At 32.2% G+C, this 25,995-nt stretch overlaps 1 protein-coding gene across 1 annotated transcript in view; it reads left to right on the top strand.

Annotated features, from left to right (window-relative positions):
• Atf2 (activating transcription factor 2) overlaps positions 1-25,995 on the top strand; it is an 80,177-nt gene that overhangs the window by 39,083 nt on the left and 15,099 nt on the right. Inside the window, exons 5-12 of the mRNA XM_003478579.5 lie at positions 871-967; positions 4,172-4,290; positions 4,425-4,553; positions 6,247-6,425; positions 6,988-7,102; positions 9,358-9,444; positions 20,895-21,044; positions 24,645-24,851. Coding sequence (XP_003478627.3) covers positions 871-967; positions 4,172-4,290; positions 4,425-4,553; positions 6,247-6,425; positions 6,988-7,102; positions 9,358-9,444; positions 20,895-21,044; positions 24,645-24,851 — 1,083 coding nt within the window. The remainder of the gene's footprint in view (positions 1-870; positions 968-4,171; positions 4,291-4,424; positions 4,554-6,246; positions 6,426-6,987; positions 7,103-9,357; positions 9,445-20,894; positions 21,045-24,644; positions 24,852-25,995) is intronic.

Raw genomic sequence — 25,995 nt, 5'->3', positions numbered from 1 at the left:
TTGGATAAACCAAGTTCAAGTATATCTAATTTAAACATCTCTCTTCATAAAGTTATCAACTAAAGAATTAGTTTATATGTGATAATTGAACATTTTAAAAATACTTCTCTGAATAAGGAAGTAGGCAAAAAAATTGCTCTGAAATAACAAAAAGAAATGCTTCCTATTTTCAGTTACAAATAAGGAACATCTCATAAAGGTTGGTTTCCAGACACAGATATTTAGACAGTGTATTTATTATTTTGTAATCATAAACATTTCTTTTGGCATACAGAACTTAGCCAAGTCAAGTATAAGAAAAATGTGATAATTTTAAAAGTCAGTCTCCATTTAAGATAAATATTTGATTTTTAAATGTATTTATTTATTGTATTGGCTACTATTTCTTTGCTAGATTATAGCAAAAGCATTCTTTTTACATGGTAACGTTAAGCTTCATTTGTTTTTTAATTTGTCCAGAAGTAATATTTTTTAAAGAAAATTCTCATTTAAGAAATGGTAAGTAACCTTAGGGCTAGGTAAATATAGTGCTTTCTAGAAAAATCATTGTACCATAGAGTATATATTTTTACTCCAGTATGACAAAAAAACTTAACACTGTTCCTGAAATTTATATAAAGTTTCTTTGTGTTGAGTTTAGTTTTTAAATGCTGTCAAATGAGTTATATAGTTTTGTAATATATTTGTATCATTTCTTGGGTAATGGATTTTCAGTATGCTCATCTATACTGACAGAATCTTTTATAGTCTGCAAATTGCTATTTCACTGTTAATGGTGGTTTTACATGTTGTGGAAATGAATTTCCTTATCATTTTACTTACTTGATCAAATTGAAAATCTTAACTGTATTTTAAAACTTTTTGCCACAGCGTTTTACCAACGAGGATCATTTGGCTGTCCATAAACATAAACATGAGATGACACTGAAATTTGGTCCAGCACGTAATGACAGTGTCATTGTGGCTGGTTAGTATATGCTTTTATTAATAGCTTATGTACATATTTCACCTGAAATGTGCACCTTTTTTGTGTATTCTCTGTAAATATTATAGTCTGGTGATACTCCAGTGACTTCATTTATAGTAAATGTTGGCAACACATGTTTTACCCATTACATTTCCATATTTTTGATCATTCATGTCACTTTATTGTTTTCAAATACAGATTTCATTGTCAATTTTATGGAATTTAATTAGAACCGTAGGAACATTCATACTATCTACAGAGTTTACATTTAACTGATAATTGATCTAATATGATATTTAGTCAGTGTTTCTTTTAGCTGTCTACACCTGGTCAACAAGGCTGTGTGAAGAGAGAAAATGATCAAACTCCCCTTGTCAAAGCAATTAGCAGACTTGTTCATTAGAATTTTATTCTGTATATAAAATTTTTTCTCAAAGGAAACATTTTTTTACTTTTTGTGTGTGTTGACCTTGTGGCCATACAGTATCATCTAAACAGATAATTATTTTTCATAATATTTGAAAAGAGAAACCTGATACATGTATTGCTTATTGTTCCATGCTGAATTAGCTTCCTGTTCTAGTGTTTAAATGTGTACTAAATATATATACACATATCTTAAAATACATATACAGATGTATTACTGTAAGTAAATTTGTATGTTTTCTACATAAGCCTTGTGATAATAAAGTTTTTTATCAAGTGTTATATAAATTTTAGACCTTTTTACCACAGTCACAGATTTGTGTATCATAAATACTCAGTTAAACTCTAGGTCCTCTTCTTTGTTGAACCTTACCTTAAACTATTTTCAATTCTCAAACTATACCTAAATATTGTATTAATATTTATAGAATGTTACTCTATAGAGATCTAATTGTCATATACAGTGCTTTGGATAGATGATAAGACAGTATTAGATAATTCTTCCAGTATCAAAATTTTTGTAATAAAGAAATAGGAGATAGTCAGAGGTTGGTAATTTACTAAAAACAATTCATAAGAGAACTTCTAACACATCTTCAGTTCTATAAGTAAAAGGAAGTAAAGAAGGGTGAGACACACAGTTCTTTGAATATTGTGCGTCTTAAATTTAGAGCTAGAATCAAGAAAAAGAGAGGAGAAATAGGGAAAATAAGCAAAATAACAGCTGGAAAAGCTAAGTATGTTAGGCTTGAAGGTCTTTGTTTCCCTGAAACTTAGTGCATTAGAGCATCTTATCTCATTTTTTGTTGTTATTGTTGTTGTTGTTGGTTTTGGGCTTTTGTTTTGTTTTGTTTGAGACAGGGTTTCTCTGTTTAGTTCAGGCTGGTCTTGAACTCTGTATAACCCAAGCTGGTCTCAAACTTGCAGTGATCCTTCTTTCTCAGCATTTGGAGTGCTGAGGTTACAGGCACATACCACCACACCCACCATCTGTATAAATTTTTAACTTACAAAGGTTTTTAGGTTGGTTTCTAGAAATTATTATCCTGATTATATTTGAATATAATACAAAATAGGACACATAGTACTTGAAAATTTTTTACTGACATACAGATGAATAATTAATATTATTATATAAATAAAATGCATGATGTACATGGTACATATTTGAAGATCATTACCGATATTGAATCTGCATGTTAAACTATTACGTCTATATTCTCAAGTCTTGATGGTTCCAATAATAATGGACAAAATGGTTTATGCATGTAGATTTTATTACTTTTTTCAGCCTTTAGTGTAAGTTGAGAGCCTCCTAATAATCTTCGACAGATCCTTTGAGTGTGAAACTTTTGTTTGACTTACTGATTTAGTCATGAAGAACTTAAAATGGCTTATTAACATAAGACCCTTACTATGCTATGAGTTTGGAGGTCTTTTAGGTGGTAGGTAAATGAGTATAATTTACAAATTAATAGATAAAATTATACAATGGAATCCCTGCAGTAATTTTGGTATTACTGATAGTGTCTAAGACTGGCCCACATTACGTCAAATGTGTATGACGAGTCATTTTAGTGTTAAGTATATTTATATGTAGTAAAAATATTAGGACTTTGGGTACACATATGGGGGAGAAAGATGAACCAGTAATGCCACGATGGGAACCATGTAGTTAACAAATAGAAATTTTAATTTCACACAGTATTTTATTCTACCTTGAACCAGGAATTTTATTTTCTTTATACAAATTCCTAACATAACCCATAAAACTGATGCTCAAAAATACATAAAATGTAAGTAACATTTGAATATACTTCCAAATGTAGAGTGAATAAAGAACCTTGAAAATAATAAAAATAATTGTAAAAAATTTACAGCTTTGCTGTTTTTCATTCAACATGGACTCAACTGGCATTTGACCTGTAGGCAAGCATAAACATTCAGTACATATTTTAATATACGTAACATGAATATATATTCAAGTATAATTGAGGTATTTCTAATTGTAAGAAAGTAGAATTGACCACTGTTGAGAAAATAAGCTAGAACATTCTTTTACCATGTGATGATTATCTTTCCCTCATATCAGTCTGATAAGATGTATTAAAATAGAAGATTATATCTGATAGGAAGATTTTGGTTTTTAGATTTTTTATTTTAACTTTCCTTTGTAGTATTTTAATCTACCTACTAAAGATTGTTTTATCTTTTTTTTTTTTTTTTTTTTTTTTTTTTGTCTTTTTTCCTCTTTATCGGTACCAGGGATCGAACTCACAACTGCCTGCTTGCAAGGCAGGTGCTTATGCCGCTGAGCTAAATCCCCAACCCCTAGATTGTTTTATCTTAAGCTTGCATATATATGACAAATAGAAGGGCAAGTTAAGACAGACATGCATGTTATCTTAGTTTTCCCCCAAATTTTGCATGTATTCAAATGAAAAATATTTAATAAATGTGAAGTTTTAAAAATTCTTACCACTGTGTTAGATTTTAATAATTATCTATTGAGTAGAAAATGTTTATGCCACTCAGAGAATAAGTGGATTGGGAAGCAAAAATGACTTCTTCTGTATTCTTACCATTCATAAAGTTGGAGGAAGTATTTTGCAGTTCAACAAAACTTAACTAAGTTTTGTTTGCTCTAAAGGAAGAGATCTTTCCAAAGAAAGAATTAATAACTGATAAAACCAATTCCACTAATTTGTTCATTAACTATACTTTTAAACTTTACATGAAATTTAAATCTATGTGATTACTTTTTGGTATTTATTTCAGATCAGACCCCAACACCAACAAGATTCTTGAAAAACTGTGAAGAAGTGGGTTTGTTTAATGAGTTGGCAAGTCCATTTGAGAATGAATTCAAGAAGGCTTCAGAAGATGATATTAAAAAAGTATGTTATTAACCATGAAATTAAAAAAATATTGATACAAAAGCAGTGATAGCTTATATTTCTTGGTTTCTTCATTTAGACATACTAATTGACTGTTTTTGAACTTCTAATATTTTCTTTATTGTTTGTATTAGATGCCTCTAGACTTGTCCCCTCTTGCAACACCCATCATAAGAAGCAAAATTGAGGAACCTTCTGTTGTAGAAACAACTCACCAGGATAGCCCTTTGCCTCATCCAGAGTCTACTACCAGTGATGAAAAGGTTAGAAATACATTTTTGTGAAATACAAAGGGAAAACTGGAACCTCAAGTAAAATTTAGTCTCCATAAAATGTTAATATATTAAATTTTATATATAGTAGATTGACGTAATTCAATTTCAGCTTATAATAGTTTTGTATGTAGTAAATACCATTTGTTAAAGAAATGTAATGAAAAGCAGTACATGACTGTTTATGGGAATATGAAATAGGGGAACAAACCCAATCAGAAGCCAGTCAGGCTTTTTTGAGGAAACTGTAAGATAAATGATAAGTAGGGGCTAATCAGGGGATGAGAGGAACCCAGAGAAGATTCAGGAGATACAAGCATGTGTTCGTGGTATGTCTGGTAGGTGTTACATATGAAAGGAGGAAGAGAATAGGGCATTATTGAGCTAATTGCCGAACAAAAGATAAATAGCTAATGCTAATAATTATTTTGTTAGTCTTAATCAACTGCCATAATCACTGGGGGCATTGGGAGATTAACTTGATATTTATTATTTGTTTTAAAATACTGTTGATTATTATTTAAGTCTGATTTTTAACACCTGTGCTTTACTAGATATGGTTCATCTACATTCAAAGGAAGTTCAGGGCAGAGAGCTGTTTAGGTGAGCCTGTGGGTTTCTTGTTGCTGTCATGACTAATCAATAAAAACTCACTTTTTATTTTAAAATAATAATAGTTTTATATGTAAAAACGTGTGAATTCTCAAATACTTCAGGAAAAGAATACCCTACCTTTATAAATGAGTACACCTGAAATTATAAGGAAGAATGTTTTAGAAGAACCTGTTATTTAAAAACAAATCTATATATATTTATAAATTTAATTTCATTTTTTATTTTTAGCTACTTTTATATAGTGACCGCTTAATTACTGTCACTATATAAAAACTACAACTAAAAAATTGACTAAAAAATTCACATGATATTTAGACTGTTAAAGAACTAGTAGTCATATACCTAGTTGCTAGCAGCAGCTAAATTTATGATGATGATAACATTGGATAATCTAGTAATCTAAGGTCAGCTGGGCTATGGTATCCATTTATAACATTATTATAGGTACTTCTAGTCACTGTTTCATTTATTACCATATAGCATAAATTTACATTATTTGGAAGCACCATGTTGACCACAATGAAGCAACAATGGTACATTTAAAGAGAATGATAATACTTTGTTTTATATCATATTACTCTAAAACCATAATAGTAATGGACTTCTGCCAAGGTAGTAAGGCTAGAAATAAGGCAATTCAGTCATGCATCACTTAATGACAGAGATACATGCTGAAAAATATATCAGTAGACTATTTCATTACTGTACAAATATAATAGTTTCCTGCCTGTACTATAAAGGGAGTAGGGCTAGGCAGTCCCTTATAAATTGATGGGAAAACATGGGTGGCCAGTTAGCTCAGTAGGTAAGGGCATGGTGATGATAAATTAATAGGAATGCGATTAATATTTTTAAAAACTAGACTTTAAAAAATTGAAATATTGAATATTGTTTCTGAACCTTTATAGCTGCTTCTAAAATTATTCTTTTAGTTAATTTTAGATACTTTTGTGAGTGAAGTATTATACTACAGGTACTTATAGAGATGTGTTACATTCTGTTCACCAAGGTATATTAATTGATACACATTTTCAAATACCACTGTTTCTTTTATCTCATTATTAACTAGGAGGTACCATTGGCACAAACTGCACAGCCCACATCAGCTATTGTTCGTCCAGCATCATTGCAAGTTCCCAATGTGCTGCTTACCAGTTCTGACTCAAGTGTAATTATTCAGCAGGCAGTACCTTCACCAACCTCAAGTACTGTAATCACCCAGGCACCATCCTCCAATAGGCCAATTGTGTAAGTGATTTCGGCCAGTCATTGACTCTATGTTAGATCTCTCTTGTTAGGATTTTTCTGAAGACACTAAATTACTTGTATTGTGATCTTAGTTGTGTATATCTGTGTGTCATGTACATACTTGGATTCTTTTGAAAACTTCAGTGGCCTTTTTAAAATATCAGTGTCTAGTAGATTGGAAAATAAATATCTAAAACTTAGTTAAAAACAAATCAACATAAAATATGAATTTAAAACGGTCTCTTTATTTTCACAGTGTTTCACACAAAACATAAAATCCATCATAGTAACATTCCTTGTAATTCTTACAATTTTATAAATTGGAGATTGTCCCAAGTAAATGCATCATTTTTCCCATATCTTTATTATTGCTACATAGATTATACATTTAAGATGCACTTGTAATTAAATTTTACAGTTTGCTTTGCATTTAAAATAATTAATATTTGCTTTGCAGGTTAAAAAATTTGTTTTTGAGTGATATGATAAAATGATAGTACTGTTATATTTTCAAGCAACAGTATGTATGAATCTTTTCAGATTTCCCCTTTTTTTCCCCCAGCCCTGTCCCAGGCCCATTTCCTCTTCTGTTACATCTTCCTAATGGACAGACCATGCCTGTTGCAATTCCTGCATCCATTACAAGTTCCAATGTGCATGTCCCAGCTGCAGTCCCAGTGAGTGAGAAATTCAAGTCTGTTTAGATCTTTGTAGTAATATGAAAATATAGTTGAAGCTGCTTGATTGGCATAAGAAAGTCAATTTAACAAAATCCTTAATAGTGACTGGTAATTTTTATTCACTGAGATATATTTTTATATAGTAATAGAATATACTACCCAAAGTCAGCATAATTAGAGAACAGTTTCATCATGTCTTCCTTATTTTTTATATTTTTATTCCTTATTCATCTCATTTCAGCTAGATTGTAGAATTCAGATATTTCAGATTATTTATTTGTTTATTTATTTATTGGTATCAAACTCATGATCTCGACCTTGCCAGGCAAGTTTTGGATCAAACTCATGATCTTGAGCTTGCCAGGCAAGTGCTTGTGCCACTGAGCTAAATCCCTGGCCCCTCAGATTTCTAATTTTTAGGAGATTTATATTAGAATGTTGTCAAGTCATTTTATGTTGTGTGTATTTATAGTTTTTTTCCTCGAGATACATCCTATGCCAGGTGTGGTGGCTCATGCCTGTAATCACAGCACTTGGGAGGCTGAGACACGATTACCGTGAATTTGAGGCCAGCTTGGGCTACATTGAGTTCGGGAACAGCCTGAACTATACAGTGAGCCCTGTTTCAAAAACAACAAAATACAAAACAAAACAAGATACACTCTGTGAATCTTTGTAGTTAAATTAAGTTTATGGAATTCCTTTGATGGCCCAGGCATAGTAAAAATCTATGAACACTTCAAAGTAGTAGTTTCCCCACTGTCTAGCAAAAAAAAAATCTTAAAAAAAAAGTTTTTTTGAGGCCCATGTTTGAATATGTAAATTTTGGAACACATAGACAAAATAGTTACATAACTACATTTGATATTTAATTATTTAGTGAACATTTAAAAACCATTGTTTGGAATGATTTGTTAGAAATAATGGGATATTTTTAACCCTCCTATTGTATAGAACAGGTTTATCTCAGTTTCTTGACTGTAATTTCAACATTTGAAGTTTTCATCCTGAGAACCAGTTTGAGACATCTAGGAAAGTTTTCCAGAGTACATTTTAACTCTCACCTAAATTTTTTATGATGTACCTATTGAATTGTTTATTATTATCTAGAGTATCTTAACCTAAGTCTTAGCTACTCATTTACATAACAGAAAATTCTTCTTTTACCTTATAGGTACATATCACTTACCTATGTAATGCAATCTTTTTTTTTTACAACTTTTTAAACTGCCCCCCCCCCCGTACCGTGGATCAAACTCATGCCCCCAGCCCTACTTTTTAAACTTTTTAAAAGCTTACTTACAGTAGTATTCTAAAACTTTTGATGTGATTGTAACTCAAGGAATAATACTAAGATTAAGAAATGTTTTTAGGGGCTGGGGTTTTAGCTCAGCTGCAATAAGCATCTGCCTTGCAAGCAGACTGTCAAGTTCGATCCCCAGTACCCAAAAAAAAAAAAGTTTTTAAAAAATGCTTAATGTTTTATTTCTTCTGAGGGTTAAAAATTTGCATCAATTGAGATAATTTCACAATAATTTCTGTTCTTCAAACACATTTCTGTTCAAAATACATTATTTGGGAAATTTTGTAGACTGAAACAAGATCGGCTTTTTTTTTTTCCTTAGGATGTTTTTGAGAGAGGAAATATTTTTACCTTGTGTTTGACATTATATGGTTATCTTATTAAATGAACTTGTGATGAAAGCAACTTGAAAGAAAAGATAGACTTTAGTAATAGTTAAAAATAAAAACCACAGTAATAATCTTTGTTCTAGATTATTATTTGAAAAAGTGTTAGAGGTCACCAGCTTCATCATTATGCAGTATATTAATACTTCTTATCAGAGAACTCATTTTAGAAAAATGATGTATTTTAGAAAAGATTATTTTTAACATTTTATATACTCTGTCACAAAATTTGACATTCTTTCCTTTCAGATGCAAAATGAGAGTGTAACAGCTCTGTGTTGTTTTTTTTTTAAGTATTATGAGTACAAGAAGGAACCATTAATAAATTGTGATAATTGAAGATTTGAGAAACAAGTGACTCAGAAATGTTGACAATTTTTGAAGAATAAATTAGGATGTCAGACTAATAAGGGTTCAGTGTAGAGACATAGTCAACTAAGGATAAATTTACAATTTTCTCATTCCAAAATTTCAATTATTATAATAGCTGTTATACAAATAAAAGTAGGAATATTATTTTGAAAATATTTCTTGAAAATTATTTTTCAATATGTTTTGCATAGCTTGTTCGACCAGTCACCATGGTGCCTAGTGTTCCAGGAATCCCAGGTCCTTCTTCCCCTCAGCCAGTACAGTCGGAAGCAAAAATGGTAAGCAGGAATTTATTTTTTCTGCACATTTCTTGAGCTTGTTTTGAATTAGTTTTTCTGTTAAAGTCTGTCTTCAGATGCACAATTTAAATCACATTTCATAAAAATTGCAGATTATATTATACAAAAACCAAAAAACTCAGAAAAGTACAGATTCCATTAGCATAGTGACCAGTTTAAAATAAATTTTAAATGTACTAATGAAGTTACTGGTTTGAAAGTACTGTACTGTACTTTAAAGGTATTTTAAAATAAATGAACACATTGGGAGTAAAGTTCTAGTTCTTATTTGTGACTTACCTGATTTGGCTGTGTCTTGAACAAACTCTCCTCCTGGTGGAGGCTGGGAGTACTACAGCTGAAAGCTGTACTCTGAAGGCAGTGCTGTTTTGAAACAGGCTAAAAAGAATCCTGAAATAATACACAACTTAGCAAAAATAATACACATGATAAAGGGAAATGATATTTGTCTGTTCTATGGATATTAAGAAATTAATGTTTGAAGGATTGAGTTTTAGATTAAGAATCAAGAGACATTCTTTAAAATTTTAATTCTGACTGATATTCAGTACACTTAATCAAGCAACTTTAACTTTCCTGAGATTTAGTTTCTTATATGAAAATTAAAAGGATTACACTTTGATTTCTGGAGCCCTACACCTATAAGCTTTCTAAATTTCTTGGTAGAAAACGTGAAGTTTTATCTTTTTAAAACCAGTGTGTGACACAAAACTAATTCTTCTTAACGTCCTCTCATTAATGTATACTTGGGAAATCAACAGCAATTACTAGGTACTTTTCATTTGCTTCACTTCTCTATTAGGCATGTGTTATACTAATAGTAATAGGAATTTGTACATATGAAAAACATTTCATATTGCAATACTCAAAATATTTTACCATTCTCCATTAGTGGAAATAATCAATCTGAAATTTGCCCAGTATCCTTAAAAAATAAAACTCACTGCCTGAATGAACAATAATGTATTGAGGAATTTAAAAGCTGATTATTGGTTGTAAGAAAGGGAAAATTTTTCCATATCAGCATGTTCAGCTCAGAGCTTTGGAAATGCTTAAGATGAATCTTTTTCAATTGACAATAGAAAAGTTTCATGGGCAGTATTTTTACACTTCCTATTTAAATATGCTATACAGTACTAATGAAAAATTGGATTTAGTTGGGTGTAATATGCCAGTGAAAACAGTAAAGTAAAATAAGGAATCAGAGTAATCCTATTGTGTATTGTATAAAAACATTCTCATGCTTTAGATGCCTTTTATCCTACAAATTGATTCCAAAGGAACAAGTCCAACTTAAAAGTAATTTTTTTTGGCGAGGGGCTACAAGAGGACATATTTCTAGCAGTTATTAAACTTAACACTAATCTTAATAACTTTTTCTTTTAGGTCACTAGGAAATTAAAAAGAGTTTTTAAAATACTTACATGTTAAAAAGAAAAAAAAAACCAAAGCTAGTACTTTCATAAATTTATATGTGAAAAAAAATCATTGAAGATTCAAAAATAGCATGGAGTAAAAACATAGATTGCCCCATTTAAATTTAACAGTCCAGTTAAATTTATTAGAATTTTGCTAATGCAAACTAACCTTATTTACATGATTGCCTATTTTAATTAGGATAGTTAGGTTATCTTGTTTTGATTAAATAAAACAAATTCTACCTCCTTTTAAAAAAAAGCTTTATCATGGGAAATTTTAAACATATACAAGGTAAACAGAATAGTATACTGAACTCCCATGTACCCATCATCTAGCTTCAATTATTATACTGCCATTCTTGCTTTATCTGTACCTCTGTCTACTCTTTTCTCTAGTCAATTATTTTTATAGGCTTTTCTTTTTTTTTTTGAGAAAGAGTCTCACTATGTGATGAAGGCTAGCCTTGAACTCATTTATGTAGGCAAGCCTGGCCCCAAACTCCCAGCAATCTTCCTGCCTCAGCCTCAGCCTCAGCCTCAGCGCTAGGATTACAGGTGTGTGCTATACCCTGGGTTTATAGGTGTTTATTAATGCAGAACTTACATACATTGAAATGAACTAACTTTAACTGTGAAGTATTAAGAAATAAGTCTATTCACATAACTCACAACCCTATTACAGTATAGAACATTAACATCTGTTTTTCTGTTTCTCCTGCCATTCATCCTTTCTCAACTGTTTGCTGATTATCACCGTAGATTAGTACAAAATTTTGTATAAATTAAATCAACATACACTCTTTTTGTGTCAACGTCAGCATGTAGCTGAGATCTTTGTATCATAGCTTGCTTTTTATTGGAGAACAGTTATTATTTCATTGTGTGAATATATTACAATTTCTTTGTTACTGATGGGCACTTCTTATTTCCACATTTAGCTATTATGAATAATGCTTATTCTCTTCTGCATATTCTCTTTTGTTCTTTCAGAACTTGGGATTTAACCCAGGGGCTTGTACATAGTAAGAAAGCCCTATACCCAAGTCTCCCACAACTGCCGCAGCCCTTACTTCAGTGTGCATTCTTACATAATTCTTTAATTCTTTTTTATTTTCTTTACAACTGTTTGTGGACATGTGTTTTTATTTTCCTGGGCAAATATTTGAAGAGTAGAATTGCTGAGTCAGAAAGTAGATATACATTTAACTTTACAAGAAATTTTTAAACTTCTCCAAGAGTTTACATTCCCTCCAGAATTCTGTTTCCATATTCTTAACAACATTTGTATTCTTACCAATATTTAATTTTTTTCTTTTAAATTGTAGACATTCCAGGAGTGTATAACACTTTCTTTTGGTTTTAATTTGCATTTGTCCTTTTGGCCAGACTTTATGAAGTCTCTGCCAATAATTGTATTACTTTTATTATTGCATGGAGAAATTTTTTTGAGTCTCTAGCTTGCCTGTGTGTTTTGTTTGTTTGTTTGTTTTTGGAGGGGGTTATGATTATATATTTTTTGCTTGATCCTTTAAATGCTTCTCTAGGGATTGGGAGTATTGGGAATTGAACCCAGGGAGCACTGAGCTTTATCCCTAGACAGTTTTTATTCTTCTGTTTTGAGTCTAAGAACTTGCCGTATTGTTTAAACTTTTTTCTGTCTCAGGCTGGGATTACAGTCATGTACCACCATGCCCAACTATCTTAACTTTTTCAAGTAGAAACTTAAATTGCTGATTTAATTTTTGCTTTAATATAGAATTTTAAAATTTGCTTTTATTAATAAACTTTGGTGTGCCATATTTTCACTAATAATAATTTTTATTTCTTTGATGGGTTTTTAAAAACCATACTCTATTATATAATTTCCAAATATTTGGGGACTTTTCATCTTGTTGATTTTTATTTTAATTATATTGTGTTTGGAAATTTAATCATCTTTATGTATTTGCATATATTTCCATTTTCTCGTAGAACATAGCTGTTCATTTTGGTTCGTTTGTGAAAATAATAGATACTGTTTTACTGTTCAAGTAATATGAATTGGTAATATGAAATTTTAAATATCAATTACCTCAAATACTAAGGGAATTATGGTTAGTTGAAATGTTTTTCTTTGTGCATTGCTTTATTTTATTCCTCAGTTTTGTTCATATAGTTCTCTTTTTCCTTTGTGCTCAGTATTGAGCCCAGTGCCTGACACGTGCCAGCCAAGTGCTACACCACTGAGGTAGACCCTCTTATATGTTTATAAAGTTAATTTGTTTTCCTTATTTTCCTTAAGTAAACATTATGTAGTATCTTTTTGACTTAGGAATTTCAGTATTGAGATATTCTTATCAACTATATTATGTTTTATGTACAAAATTAATCTTAGGAAAAACAAATCATTTGATAATTCCTAGTCATATGTTCAACATCATTAAACAACCATTTCTAACCATTGTCATTTATTTAACCTTTTTCAAGTACTAAGAAACTCAACAGGCATGAATCAAATACTTAAATTTTGAGAATTATAAAGTATTTAGATTTTTTTTCTGATGACAGTGATGGTGACTTCTGTACACAAAAGTGATTTTCCGGAGACTGGTTTTCCAAACAATTCTGGATTTATTAAAGTTTCCAAACTGAAATAATTTTTAAGGCAATTTACAAATATAATTATGTAATGATTGCTTTTGAAAGACTTAATTAAAACAATCTCTAAAACATGCTAAAATGCATTTATAAAATGTATATCTTTTCTCTATAATTACCTCAGTTGTATAACAAACATCCTCAGTGCTTTAATAGTTTAAATTTATAAATAGGGTAAGACATGGTTTTCTTAAATATCTCTGTATTATTTAGAGCCTTAGTGAAGAGTATATTGATACGTAATTGCAGCACTCAGGAAGCTAAGGCAAGAGGATCATTGCAAGACCATTGGAGACCAGCCTGGGCTACATAGTGAGCCTGTCTCAAAAAGACTTCCCTCCCCTGTCTTAACACTTACAATAAAATCATCGGACTAAATTAATCTGTAGATTCAATACTTTAAATCCAGGGCTAACCTGTTTCGTGGTGTAACAAATTATTTTAGACATTTATAGAACATAAAATATCAACTTCTAAGTTTGTACAAGTATAACTTGCACAACTTCTAAGTTTGAAGTGTCAGTGTCATTAGTTTGTTAGGTTGGAAAGATTTAGCAAATAAATAATTTTTTTTCTTATACAACTGTAGATTTAACTTGGTGCACTGAACTATATCCTCAACCCTTTTTTGAAACAAGGTCTCACTGGGCATATGGCACACATCGGTAATCCTAGCACGTCGGAAGCTGAGGCAGGAGGATTGCTGTGAGTTTGAAGCTAGCCTAGACTACATAGTGAATTCATGGCCAGTCTAAATTACACACAAGATCATGTCTCAAAAAACAAAGAAGAAAAAGAAAACTGGTTCTTTCTAAATCATTGAGGCTGGCCCCAAACTTGTGATCCTCTATGTCAGCCTCCCAAGTAACTGGGATTATAGCCATGTGCCATCATGCCCAGCCCTAATAAATAATTCTGTTACAGCAACTAAAGAAAATTGAGTTTGATTTCACAATGCAGTACATACAGGTTTCCTACTTACTAAATAGATAATCGAGACAGGACTTGATTCTTGCCTCGAAAATAGAATTCCACGTCTATGCTCTCCAAATGTGTGGTTCTCCCTCACAACCCTTAAATTCATATGCAATGTTAATTCATTCTTACTGTTCATCGTCTGAAGTCCTCACTATCTTCTTAAATTATTTGGTTGGATGTTTTAATTCTTGTGTTGGTAGCTGTAGGTTATTTATACATATTTGTATATATTTACAGATATTTAAACACTAGCATTCTAAATCTCTCTAGGGGTGATTTTACCAATGATGGTTCTGCTAACATGATATGTGGTTAAATAAGACAAATGGCAGGGATGAAACATACAAGAATGTAGTAGACTACAATTAAAGAGAAACAATATTTTTTATTAAATATAGCCAAGGATACTTTTGTAACTTTCTGATTTTCAGATGCTTAGTGCTTACAGACAGATATTTTAATTCTTTGGAAAATAATGGTGTGGGAAAGTCTTTTTAACAGTGTGGTAAGAAAAATGAGAGTAAGGACTTACAAATATTGTCTAATATTTTCTAACACTATAGAAAAATTCCCAAGATTACAAAATTACAGTAAATCTGATCAATCTTAAGTTTGGGCATTTTGTCATTAAGCACATAAACTATAGATATTTGCTATCTGTACTATTCTAATAAAAACACTTTCTTATGTAATATTTGTGATCATAGAGTAACTTCTGAATTAAGAAAATGCTAATCATTTAGGAGTCTTAAAAATGTTTACTAAAGTATTTAAGTAAAACCCTTGAGAACAATTCCTTTATGTGACAAACTGAGAAATACCTTGGCACACAGTGGGTAGCCAGTAGGTTTTCTGCAGGGGGTTTCTGCTAAGAGCTGACAGAGGGCATCTTGGCAAATGTTCAGAAACCTCCATTAACTTGGTTGGGCCCTGCATGGAACCTCATGTTCAGCAGAATTCTCCTGACCTGCCTCTGCATGCCAAGCTAATCAGCCTACACCTAATGAGCCTACACCAAAGAAGCAGACCCTCTCCCACCCCACTTCATTTTCCTGTTTTCTCTAGGGGTGGGAGACAAGACTGCATGAGGACTGATGATGCTGCAAAGACCACAATAATGATAATTAACTTGCTGAATGTAGAAGATTATGCTGTTAATTAGTTGCAAAATAAAGATAAGTAATAGAGCAGCAGATGGTAGGATAACACCCAGGAGAAGGAGGGTTATTACTCTGATGAGCTTTTGTGGCACATATGAAATATGGATCTGACTTTTTCATAAATTGTTTCTACAGAACATTATCTTTTTTCTTTGAACTATGATAGAGTAGTTTGCTCCTACCAAGTTCTGACAGATGTGATAAAATTTACTTTCAAGGGTACAACATACACAAAGAACTTGAATAACAAATTATTTTCAGTAAATCATGTTGGCAAAATGAAATCAAATTGGTTGCAACAAACTTACTCACCCTTTCATTAGTTGTCAAATGCTCTACGAAAAGACTTAACATACTAATAGAACTATCCATCACTGAAAACTAAATATTGGAACGCTAATTTTCTTAGAAACATAATAAAGTTATTTTAGTTTCTTTTAAGCAGTATTGCCTTTACTTTAAAAATAAATTATGCTTGAGTTTTATTGTACATATTAGAGATTATAGGCCTTTTAAATCTTACTTAATTTTTCCAAGTGCTTAGCCTTTATGTCCCTGAATAATTAATCTTTATTGTTTCTCTTATTGAAATTTCGATCTTCATAATGGAATGACCAATATCTGATACTTAGTTGATTGATAATGTACTTAGAAAACTTCATATTCTGAAATTCTAATATGGCACAGCTTTTTTTTAAAGTATATTCGGTGAACCAAGAGTCAACAGAAGAATTTGAAGTTTTTTTCTCTGCTACTAATTTACTCTATGTAATTTTGAAAAGTAAATTTACTCTGGAAAGCTTATATGTAAGATGGTGGTTGGGCTAATTTCCGTTACCTCTGCTAACTGCATAATTTTTGTGTAAAATGAAGTTCATTTATATTTGTTTTCTTTAATTTTTGGAACCAAGGTGTTTGACCTTCTTTACAGTACTTCTAACAGCTGAGCATGGTGGCACATGCCTGTAATCTCAGTGCTTGGAAAGCTGGGGCAGGAGAATCACCATGAGTTTGAGGCCAGCCTACACTACCATGTGAGACCCTGTCTAAACAAAAACAAGAAAGAAAGAAAGATAAAAGGAAAAAATACCCCTAACAAATATGTAGGATGGATTATGGATATCCTTTATTAATTGTAAAATTTATATGAATGATATTTAATAGCTGCATCAGTATTAATCCTTAAAAATCTTACATTTGATACCCAGTGGCACACTTTCCAAATCAGACCCATTGTAATCAATGTAACAGCATGGAGCAAACATTAGTGCTTCCTCACTGGATGTGTACTGTATACCCTAGGGCAGTTAAGGGAGGATAATGAATGAATACTGATGTTGCTTTTAAGTGCTCTATAAGGTAGTTACTTGCCCTACTAAAGATTATTCAAGAGAGTGATGTTTATGTACTTCAGACTCCCCTATGTGCTGTTACTGTATTTCATTAATTCTAAGAGTTGAGCTCTTCACTATAAAACTTTAAATGCTCTTTAATTCTATAATGTTTTCTACCTAAGGAATTTAAAATGTGTTACCAATGTATAATTTACTGAGCTTCAGAGCTCAACTTGTAGCAATACATATGCAAAGCTCCAATTTAGCACTGTAGACTGTTTGCTATATTTTGATGTGTGACCTATTTATAAAAGATATACATATGCAGGCCAGCTATTTCCTCCACACGTTCCTCCTTTGTTGTGTTTATATGACCTGCGCTTTTTCTTACTTTGATTTTTTCTAGTTTTAGTTCTTGATCATTTCCCTAATTATTTCTGATTCCAGTCCATTACTGTTTTGTTCTTTCATCTCACTTCAGTTTTAATCCATCTACTTCAGCTTTAATCCATTAGCTATTAGCATACTAATCTCTTACATCATTGCTACTAATATAATTATTTCTGATTGTTTAGAAAACAAAATGAACTCCGAATCTTGTTTGGATTCTGAATAATGCAGTATATAATATAGGCTTGGATATAATTTAAATATAAAATATGTGGCCAGGTAATTCTTAAGATGATCCCTAAGTTCACTTCAAAAATACATAAATTCTCCTGATCTTTTTGGCATCTTCCCAAATGTTTCCCTCATTCTGAAAACATAGGTACCTCAATAGCTATTCTTAAAACAATAAGGAAATTTGATGTTTGAGAAATCCTCTTACCGAGTCATTTTTGCGTGGTATTTAATTTTTACTTCAATTCTTACAGATGGCAAAGTTAGTCCTAATTTCCAGGTAAAGAAAACAGCATTCAAAAACTAATGATTTGTAACCCCAGCACTCTTGGGAGGCCAGTTTAAGCCCAGTCTGGATAACTTAATAAGATCCTGTCTCAAAAAATCAAAATGAAAGAACTGAAGATAGAACAGTGTGAAGATCCTCCTGTTACTGAGTTCAATCCCCAGTACCATCATAATGATAACAGCAATAGCAACAATAATGATTTGTTCAAAGTTACTGACAGTTTGAGGTTAAAATGTTCTAAGTATAAAGCGTTTTCTTGGTTGCATGAGACTCCATTATACATGAGGTATAATGGAGTCTTCACTAATCAGTGAAGATACTAGGACTTCACATGTATTGTGCTTTTTATAATACATAAAGAATGTCTGTAGGAATGGGGAGAGAGGAAATGCCGCATCCTGGGTGACAAGGCTTGGCAGTCTTAATCCTTAGGGCTTGTCTTGAATTATTAAACCACATAGTCAGTCTCAGATTATCTTTCTTGCCCTTTCTTTGTGTACTGTATACAATATGATGCCATGGGCCAGGGATTTAGCTCAGCAGCACAAACAGCTGCCTGGCAAGTGCATGGTCATGAGTTCGATCCCTGGAACCAAAAAAAAAATGTTTTTTCTACAACATGGAAAAAATGTGCACTTTAAAATTAAAGAGAACAGGATTCAGATCTAGCATTTGAACTAGTTTAAGGTTGTGTGACTTGAGCAAATCACTAGTTTCATTGGATACTATCCAATTAAAAACACGTTTAAGAGCTGCTGATAGCAGTGGCCCAAGTGAATCTCACATCCATTATGCAAAGGAAAAGAAACTAGATTAAAAGGGATATATGCTGTGTGCTTTCACTGATACAATAATTCTGGACAATACAAAATTCTTGGAATCAGAAAACAGATCATGGTTATCTTGTACTATGAGTGGCAGGAGAATATGTTTAGAAAGGACTTTGGGTATAAAACTGTTTCGTATCTTCATTGTGGATAAGGTTGGATGCATATATGTGCCTGTTGAACTCATAGAACTACACACTTAAAAAGTAAATTTGCTATATAATTTACACCTCAGTAAAACTTTTTTTTTTTTTTTTTTTTACTATTGACTTCATTTTAAAAATCATAGCCAGAATCTATAAGGATTAAGAGTAAAGTAAAAGTATTCCCTGACACATCTGGGTATGATTATTGCCTCAGTTGAAATAATGACTGATGAACAGAAGATACGCATAAATGAAAATAAAGAAATGACTTAATTTTGAATAGGTGTGAAATTATCACATTTTTTTGTTTATTGAGTTAAGTTCTCTCTCTCTAGTTCAGGCTGACTTCAAACTCATGGCAATCCTACAGCCTCAGCCTCCCAAATTTAGGGCCTATAGGCATGTGCCTCCACAGCCAGCCTAGATTGTTCTTACAGTAAATGAAAGCAGTTGTTATTAGAGTCATTTGGGACATTTTCAGAAGCTCTTGTCTCATGCCCATCCTTTTTTTTCCTACACAAGGAAAGAAGAAAAAAAACTGCCAAAAATATATGTTTTTTTAAACACACCCTAGACATTTACTTGTACATTTGAGAAGTACTGAATAGACTGCAACACAGTTTTCAAGGAGCAGGAGGTAGTAGGAGGGGTTCTCTACCTCCATATGCATACCTGAGTATGGGCGTTAAGAAAATGTAATATTACAGCCAGATATTACAAATATCTGGCTGATATTATTAATAAAACTTATTTTGGACTTAAAAAGTACATCTCAGTTACCAAAAGCAGCATCAGCAATAATAGCCTTAGATCCCAAATCCTTGAAGTCCATTTTTGAGACAAGATCTCACTATGTAGTTTAGGCTAGCCATTCTCTATGGAGGTCAGACTGGCCCCAGTCAAACCCATGGTGGTCCTTCTGCCTCAGCCTCCTGAGCACTGGCAGTACAGGTATGCATCATGATACCCTGCTTTGAAATCCTTTTCTTCACTGCAATAATACATCATGATTTTGTGTTAATTGCTTCATATTTTCAGATCATAACAATAAAATTACCTTTAAGAACCTTACTTTGTCAGTTAGTAAATGTGTGTGTTACTGTAATCAACAGACCAGACTTTAAAAGAAATATAAACAGCCAACTGTGATAGTATATGCCTGTAAGCTCAGGAGGATCACTGGGAATCTGAAGCCAGTCTGAACTACGTAGTGAGACCCTGTCTCAGAAAAGAAATACAAACTCCACTCTTATATCTGATTAGAAAATAAAGAGAGTCATTAGTCAGATTTCATAATTTTTGCTATAGATTAATGAGCTTTCTTCAAATTATGTCTTTATTAAAAGGTATACCCATACATGTCTAGGACAGGGTGTCACTCTAACACTAGATCTATCGTACTCTGAAAGTCAGTCAAGTTTAATTCAGTTAACTGGCAAAATAGAACATAGTGAATGGGCTAGATCTATCAGAGAAAACCTATAGTAGGTGAACATACCTATAGATTTTAGAAGGAAGTATAAAGCCACACTCTCCAAACAATACAATATCAGGTCATTGTTCAAGTAACTGCTGCACCAGGCCTATAGACAGAAATCAGATAGACTCAATGTGGAAGAGATTTTGGCCTTAGAATCTAGGCAGAACCTGGTGGAACTGGTTGGAATTGGATAATGGGGAATAGGTGTGAAATCATCCATGACGATTAACTTGTGTTACATGTTTTAACAAACTTTCGGTTAACAGTATTTTTATTTTTAATTTTTTCTCAGAATTGATAACAGCAAAGTATAGAATCTTCTAGTAGCACTAGACAATGAGAAAGTTTTGTGAACATCCTATTGTTTGTCAAACTGATATTTATAAAAACACAATGAAATAAAATGGAAAGTAATGTTAAAGCCAAATGTGTTTATATGTTCCTTAACAAACAAGGTATTTTTGGCTAGCAAAGAGTATGTGGAAAATTAGTTTTGGGTGTGAAGCAAGAAACTTTTTTAAATGTTGCTTGCATTTCAGAGATTAAAAGCTGCTTTGACCCAGCAACATCCTCCAGTTACCAATGGTGATACTGTCAAAAGTCATGGTAGTGGATTGGTTAGGACTCAATCAGAAGAATCTCGCCCACAGTCTTTACAACAGCCAGCCACATCCACTACAGAAACTCCGGTAAGTGTGTTGTTTTTCTCATTCATCACTCTTGTCTTCCTTAAAAAGACAAATACAATGTAGCATTAATGACTTCTGTATATACTTTGAAGAAAAATATTTCTGGTCATATTTTTCTAAAACTCTATCAAAATCTTTGGACTGAGGATGTAGCTCAGTGGTAGAGTACTTGCCTAGCAATGTACAAGGCCCTGAATTTGAACCCCAGCACCACCATTAGCCCACCCCTCAAAAAAAAAGGTTTGCAAACCAAAACTATATCAAGCTTTAAAAAAGTAGATCAGTATGTAAATGTTACAAAAATAAATAAAAATAATATGTCAATGATTACTGTGTGGGGATACCTGTAATTTTGGGGATTTGATGTTTTTGGTTTGGGGGAGTTTCTCTATTTTTGTACTGGAGAATTTGAACCCAAAGCCTTCACACTGTGCCACATCCTCTACATTTTTTCCCCCCCAGTACTGGGGACTGAACTCGACCTCATACTTGCCAGGCAGGCACGTCCGCCACTGAGCTAAATCCCCAGCCCTTATTTTTTATTTATTGAGACACGGTTTTGCTAAATTGTCTAGGCTGCAGACAAGCAGATCTATCCTCAGCCTCCCTGAGTTCTGGGAATATAGGCCTATACCATCACACATAGCTCCCTATAAATGTTTCTGTAGGTATTCATATGTATATTGATCTGACATGGCACCATAATTTTTAAAGAAACTGGTATTTCTATTCTAGTACAGTGAAAATAAAACAGCTTTGAGAAATGTACTTCATCCCATATTTCTTGATTGAGGAACTCTGTGTGTTTGTTTATTCTTTTTTTAAACAGTTTCATATGTAGTTCAGGCTGGCCTTGAACTCAATTTGTAGCCCAGGCTGGCCTCAAACTTGCAGTGATTCTCCTGCTTCAGTCTCCCGAGTGCTGGGATTACAGGCATGTGTAAATCCTGCCCCCCGCCCTGGGCTGTGATGGAGGAACTTCAGAGTTGAAACTTTATCCTCTTGGGAAATTTTTTTTTTGTATAATTAGAAAAATATTAGAACCTTATATTGAAGAGGGTACAGAGTTTTGTTCTTTTAATTATTGTCACAAAACATGAACTTATTATAAAACAAATTACAACTATTAAAGATACTTCCCTTACTGAGATGTAAACTGGGCTCCTGTATGACCTGTAAGTTATGTTTTGTGTTACAGACAATAATAATTTGTATTCTTCAGAAATACACATAACTTACTTTTTCAAGTAGCAAAACCAATATCTTTGTAAAGAATCTTTTTTGGATCTCTCTCTTTTTTTTAAGTTATTGTGGGTTTTCCTGTTTCCTGTAATGATGTACATTAATATACAATATACATTAAAGTGTATTACATAACTACTGTTCTAGATATTTCAAAGAGACATGCTTTTCCTTTAGTAATTTTTGTTTCTGATTTTAATATTTGCTCACTCAATGTAAAATATTATTCCTCTTTTTATTTTTATAAATATCCTATTTGTAGGTAATCAGAACTCTTGCAGAGAAATAGATATTCACACATGTGCATGTATATATCTGTGTAAATACTATTAACATAAATCAAATTACTTTTGAATTAAAATTTGTGAAATATTACCAAAAGACTAGGCATGTTTTATAGCAGCTAGTTACACTAGGAACCTTTGTCACTTATCTCTTTGAGTCCCTATCATGGTTGATATTTCTTTTTGTCTATTCTTTATTTCTATAAGAAAAGGTTACTGTGTTTCCATTAAATGTTTCAGAACTTTATATCTTTTATGTTGTCTATTTGAAGTATTGGCATTAAAAAGCAAAACTTTCCAATTAAACACAGGTAAACAGTTTTAGATTGCCACATATGCAAAGGTATTTAAGTATATTTTATCTTTATAAATTTGAGATAAAATGGATTGTAGTTATAGTCGTTATCCACTAAACAACTTTAGTTGGTAGTTAAAAGAAAAGGTAAATGTATGCACAGTAAGAGAAAACAACAGCAGAGTGAAGAGACCACCCACAGTGTGGGAAAAAAATTTTGCCAGTTGTTCCTCAAACAAATGATTACTGTCAAGAACATGTAAAGAACTCAAAAAAATTAGACCCCAAAATTGAAAGATTCAATCCGAAAATGAGCATCTGAGATGAATGCACACTTCTTAGATGAGAAAGTATAAACAGCAAATAAATATATGAAAAAATGTTCAACATAACTGGTTGTTTGAGAGTTGCAAATTTAAAACAATGCTGAGATTCCATCTCCAGAATTCTCATCTTCCAGAATGAATGACTGTTACCAACTAATAACAGATGCCAGCAAGTATGTGGGAAAATGGGAACCTTCTGCACTGTTGGAATGTAGACTGGTACAACCACTGTGGAAATCGGTGTGGAGATTCCTCAGAAAACTAGAACTAGAGGTTCCGTTCGACCAAGCTATTCCCTCCTTGGTTTCTTTATGAAAGAACTAAGCCCATTGTACCACAGAGATATATGCACACCCATGTTTATAATGGCTTAACTTGTAATAGCCAAATCTTGGAGATAGTCCAAATGCTATCAACTGGTGAATGAATAAAGAAGATGTAGAGTTTATTTTATACAATGGAGTACTACTCTGTCATAAAGAAGGATACGCTTGTGACATTTCTAGAGATCATACCATTAGGTGAAATAAAATGGACACACATATGTAAATACTGCATTGTTTCTCTGATGTGAGAAACTGAAAGTATAAATAAGGACCAAAAATGTACAATAGGTATTGTGAATAGGAAAAAAATGTTTAAATGGGAGGGGAGCTAGGGAGGAGGGAGGGGGAAAGGAAAGCAGAGAAAAGTGAAAAAAGACTGAGAAGGGAAGAAAAAAATGGAAGCAAAGCTTTTATAAATGGGGAAGGGAGGAGAGATTGAAGGGGAAGGTAGGGAATGGGGAAAAAGAAGTTGTATCATGTACATGTATCATACACAAATTATGATCATTGTGTATATCTAAAATGTACCAATAAAATTTGACTGAAAAATATATAAATAATTAAAATGAAAATCAGGCCTCTTGTAGGACTCTCCCTACCAGGAAAATGAGCATAATTATAAAAACCTGACCTTTAGAAAAAGACTAAATTTCAAAACTACACAAAGTATATACTTATTGTACTTCCTTACTTTTAGAAAAACTGGTGTTTCCAAAGAAAGTTGACAGATTTGATGTGAGATGTATTTTATTTCAAAAATATCATTGAAAACATGGTTTCCTATCATGAATTTAATTAGAAAATTATTTTAAGTACATTTGGAAAGATACAAGATACGTATTTGATTACTTACTGTATTTTCAGATTTTTATATTACTTATACATAAGTGAAAATATTATACATAACTTAGAGAATGCATTCACTTGTAGCACTGCATCCCTGAGAATTTTGTTACAATCAGCTCGTTTATTTTAGGGAAAGAGTTAAACCAGAGTGATTCTCATGTTCCAAAATACTGATCTGTTCAATAAGACTTAGAAAATATGGTCAGTAGCTCTCTTTCTTTGATACTCTTTACTGTCTGTGTTAATGCACTCATTAGATATAACACCTGTGTCTATTATAGGCTTCTCCAGCTCATACAACTCCACAAACCCAAAATACAAGTGGTCGTCGAAGAAGAGCAGCTAATGAAGATCCTGATGAAAAAAGGAGAAAGTTTCTAGAACGAAATAGAGCTGCAGCTTCAAGGTGCCGACAAAAAAGAAAAGTCTGGGTTCAGTCCTTAGAAAAGAAAGCAGAAGATTTGAGCTCATTAAATGGCCAATTGCAGGTATGATACATAAATGGGAAATTTGTTTTGTTTATTCATTTCTGATAATTATGAACATAGCTTTTCCCTGTATTTTTCTAGTTGGCCTTCTAAGACATTTTAGGACATAACATTGAGTGCATGCAGAATCTGTTATAAATCAATAATTTTATAAAACTTTGAATATTGAGATAAATAGAAGACTGACAACTTTGAACACTTGACACTGAAGAAATTTAAAATATAATTGTTTACCTATAAAGTACAGAGTACCTAAACTGACTGGCTTAAACCTCATAAAGATATGAAATTAGTCATTTCAAGGAAGTTTAAAATTTAGAAGTATCAGTAATATTTTACTTTTCTTGCTTATTTTTGTTTATATCATATATTTAAAGTTGCTTCAGCAGCAGTTTTAATTTTTAAACTCTTGAATTACAAATTTTAATTTGTTTTACTTTAAGGGAATATAGTACTTGTGAAAGGTGCCAGATTGACAGCTTTGGATACACAACTCTAATTTTCCCCAAAACAGATACAAACTGGGCAGTGGGCAACACAAATCATTTCATGTTGCCTTGCTAATGTGCCTCACATACCTTTCTTAGACCCTCGTGCTGCAGAAGTTTTTAAGTCTCCTTCATTCAGTCCAGTAAGATTTCGAGTGACATTATCTGACACTACCAGATGTGTTTCCTTCCTTCTATTCTTTGTTTCATTGTTTTAACATTGTAACTATTCTTCAGTAAAATCTTTTAAACTACCAGGTAATGGCCACCAACTAGAAATTGATGCTAATGAGTTTGTATTTGCTATTAGCACAGGCCAAACTTTTTCAAATGTTTTTTAATATAATGCAGGTAGGTATTTTAAAAATACATTTCAATTTTTTAAATTTCATAACAAATAGAGAATAATAATGGTTAATATACTATGTACCATAATCTTAAAAGAGAAGAATGTATTTACATATAATGAAATATTACTTTGGCATGAAAAGGCATTCAAACCAGGCATGGTGGCATACCTTCTGCCCTAACACATGAGGCAATGGGATTGTTGTGAGTTCACAACCAGCCTGGGCTATGTAAGTGAGTTCAAGGCCAGCTTGAACTACATAGTGATACCCTGCCTCAAAAAATGTGTTTAAAAATAGCAATTACAG

Source organism: Cavia porcellus, unplaced genomic scaffold (genome assembly GCF_034190915.1).
Source record: "Cavia porcellus strain 051 isolate PalLab524CR breed Dunkin Hartley unplaced genomic scaffold, mCavPor4.1 scaffold_12, whole genome shotgun sequence".
NCBI classification, from domain to species: Eukaryota; Metazoa; Chordata; class Mammalia; order Rodentia; family Caviidae; genus Cavia; species Cavia porcellus.
The sequence above is the reverse complement of the archived record's forward strand: the minus strand, read 5'-3'. Positions and strand labels throughout refer to the sequence as shown.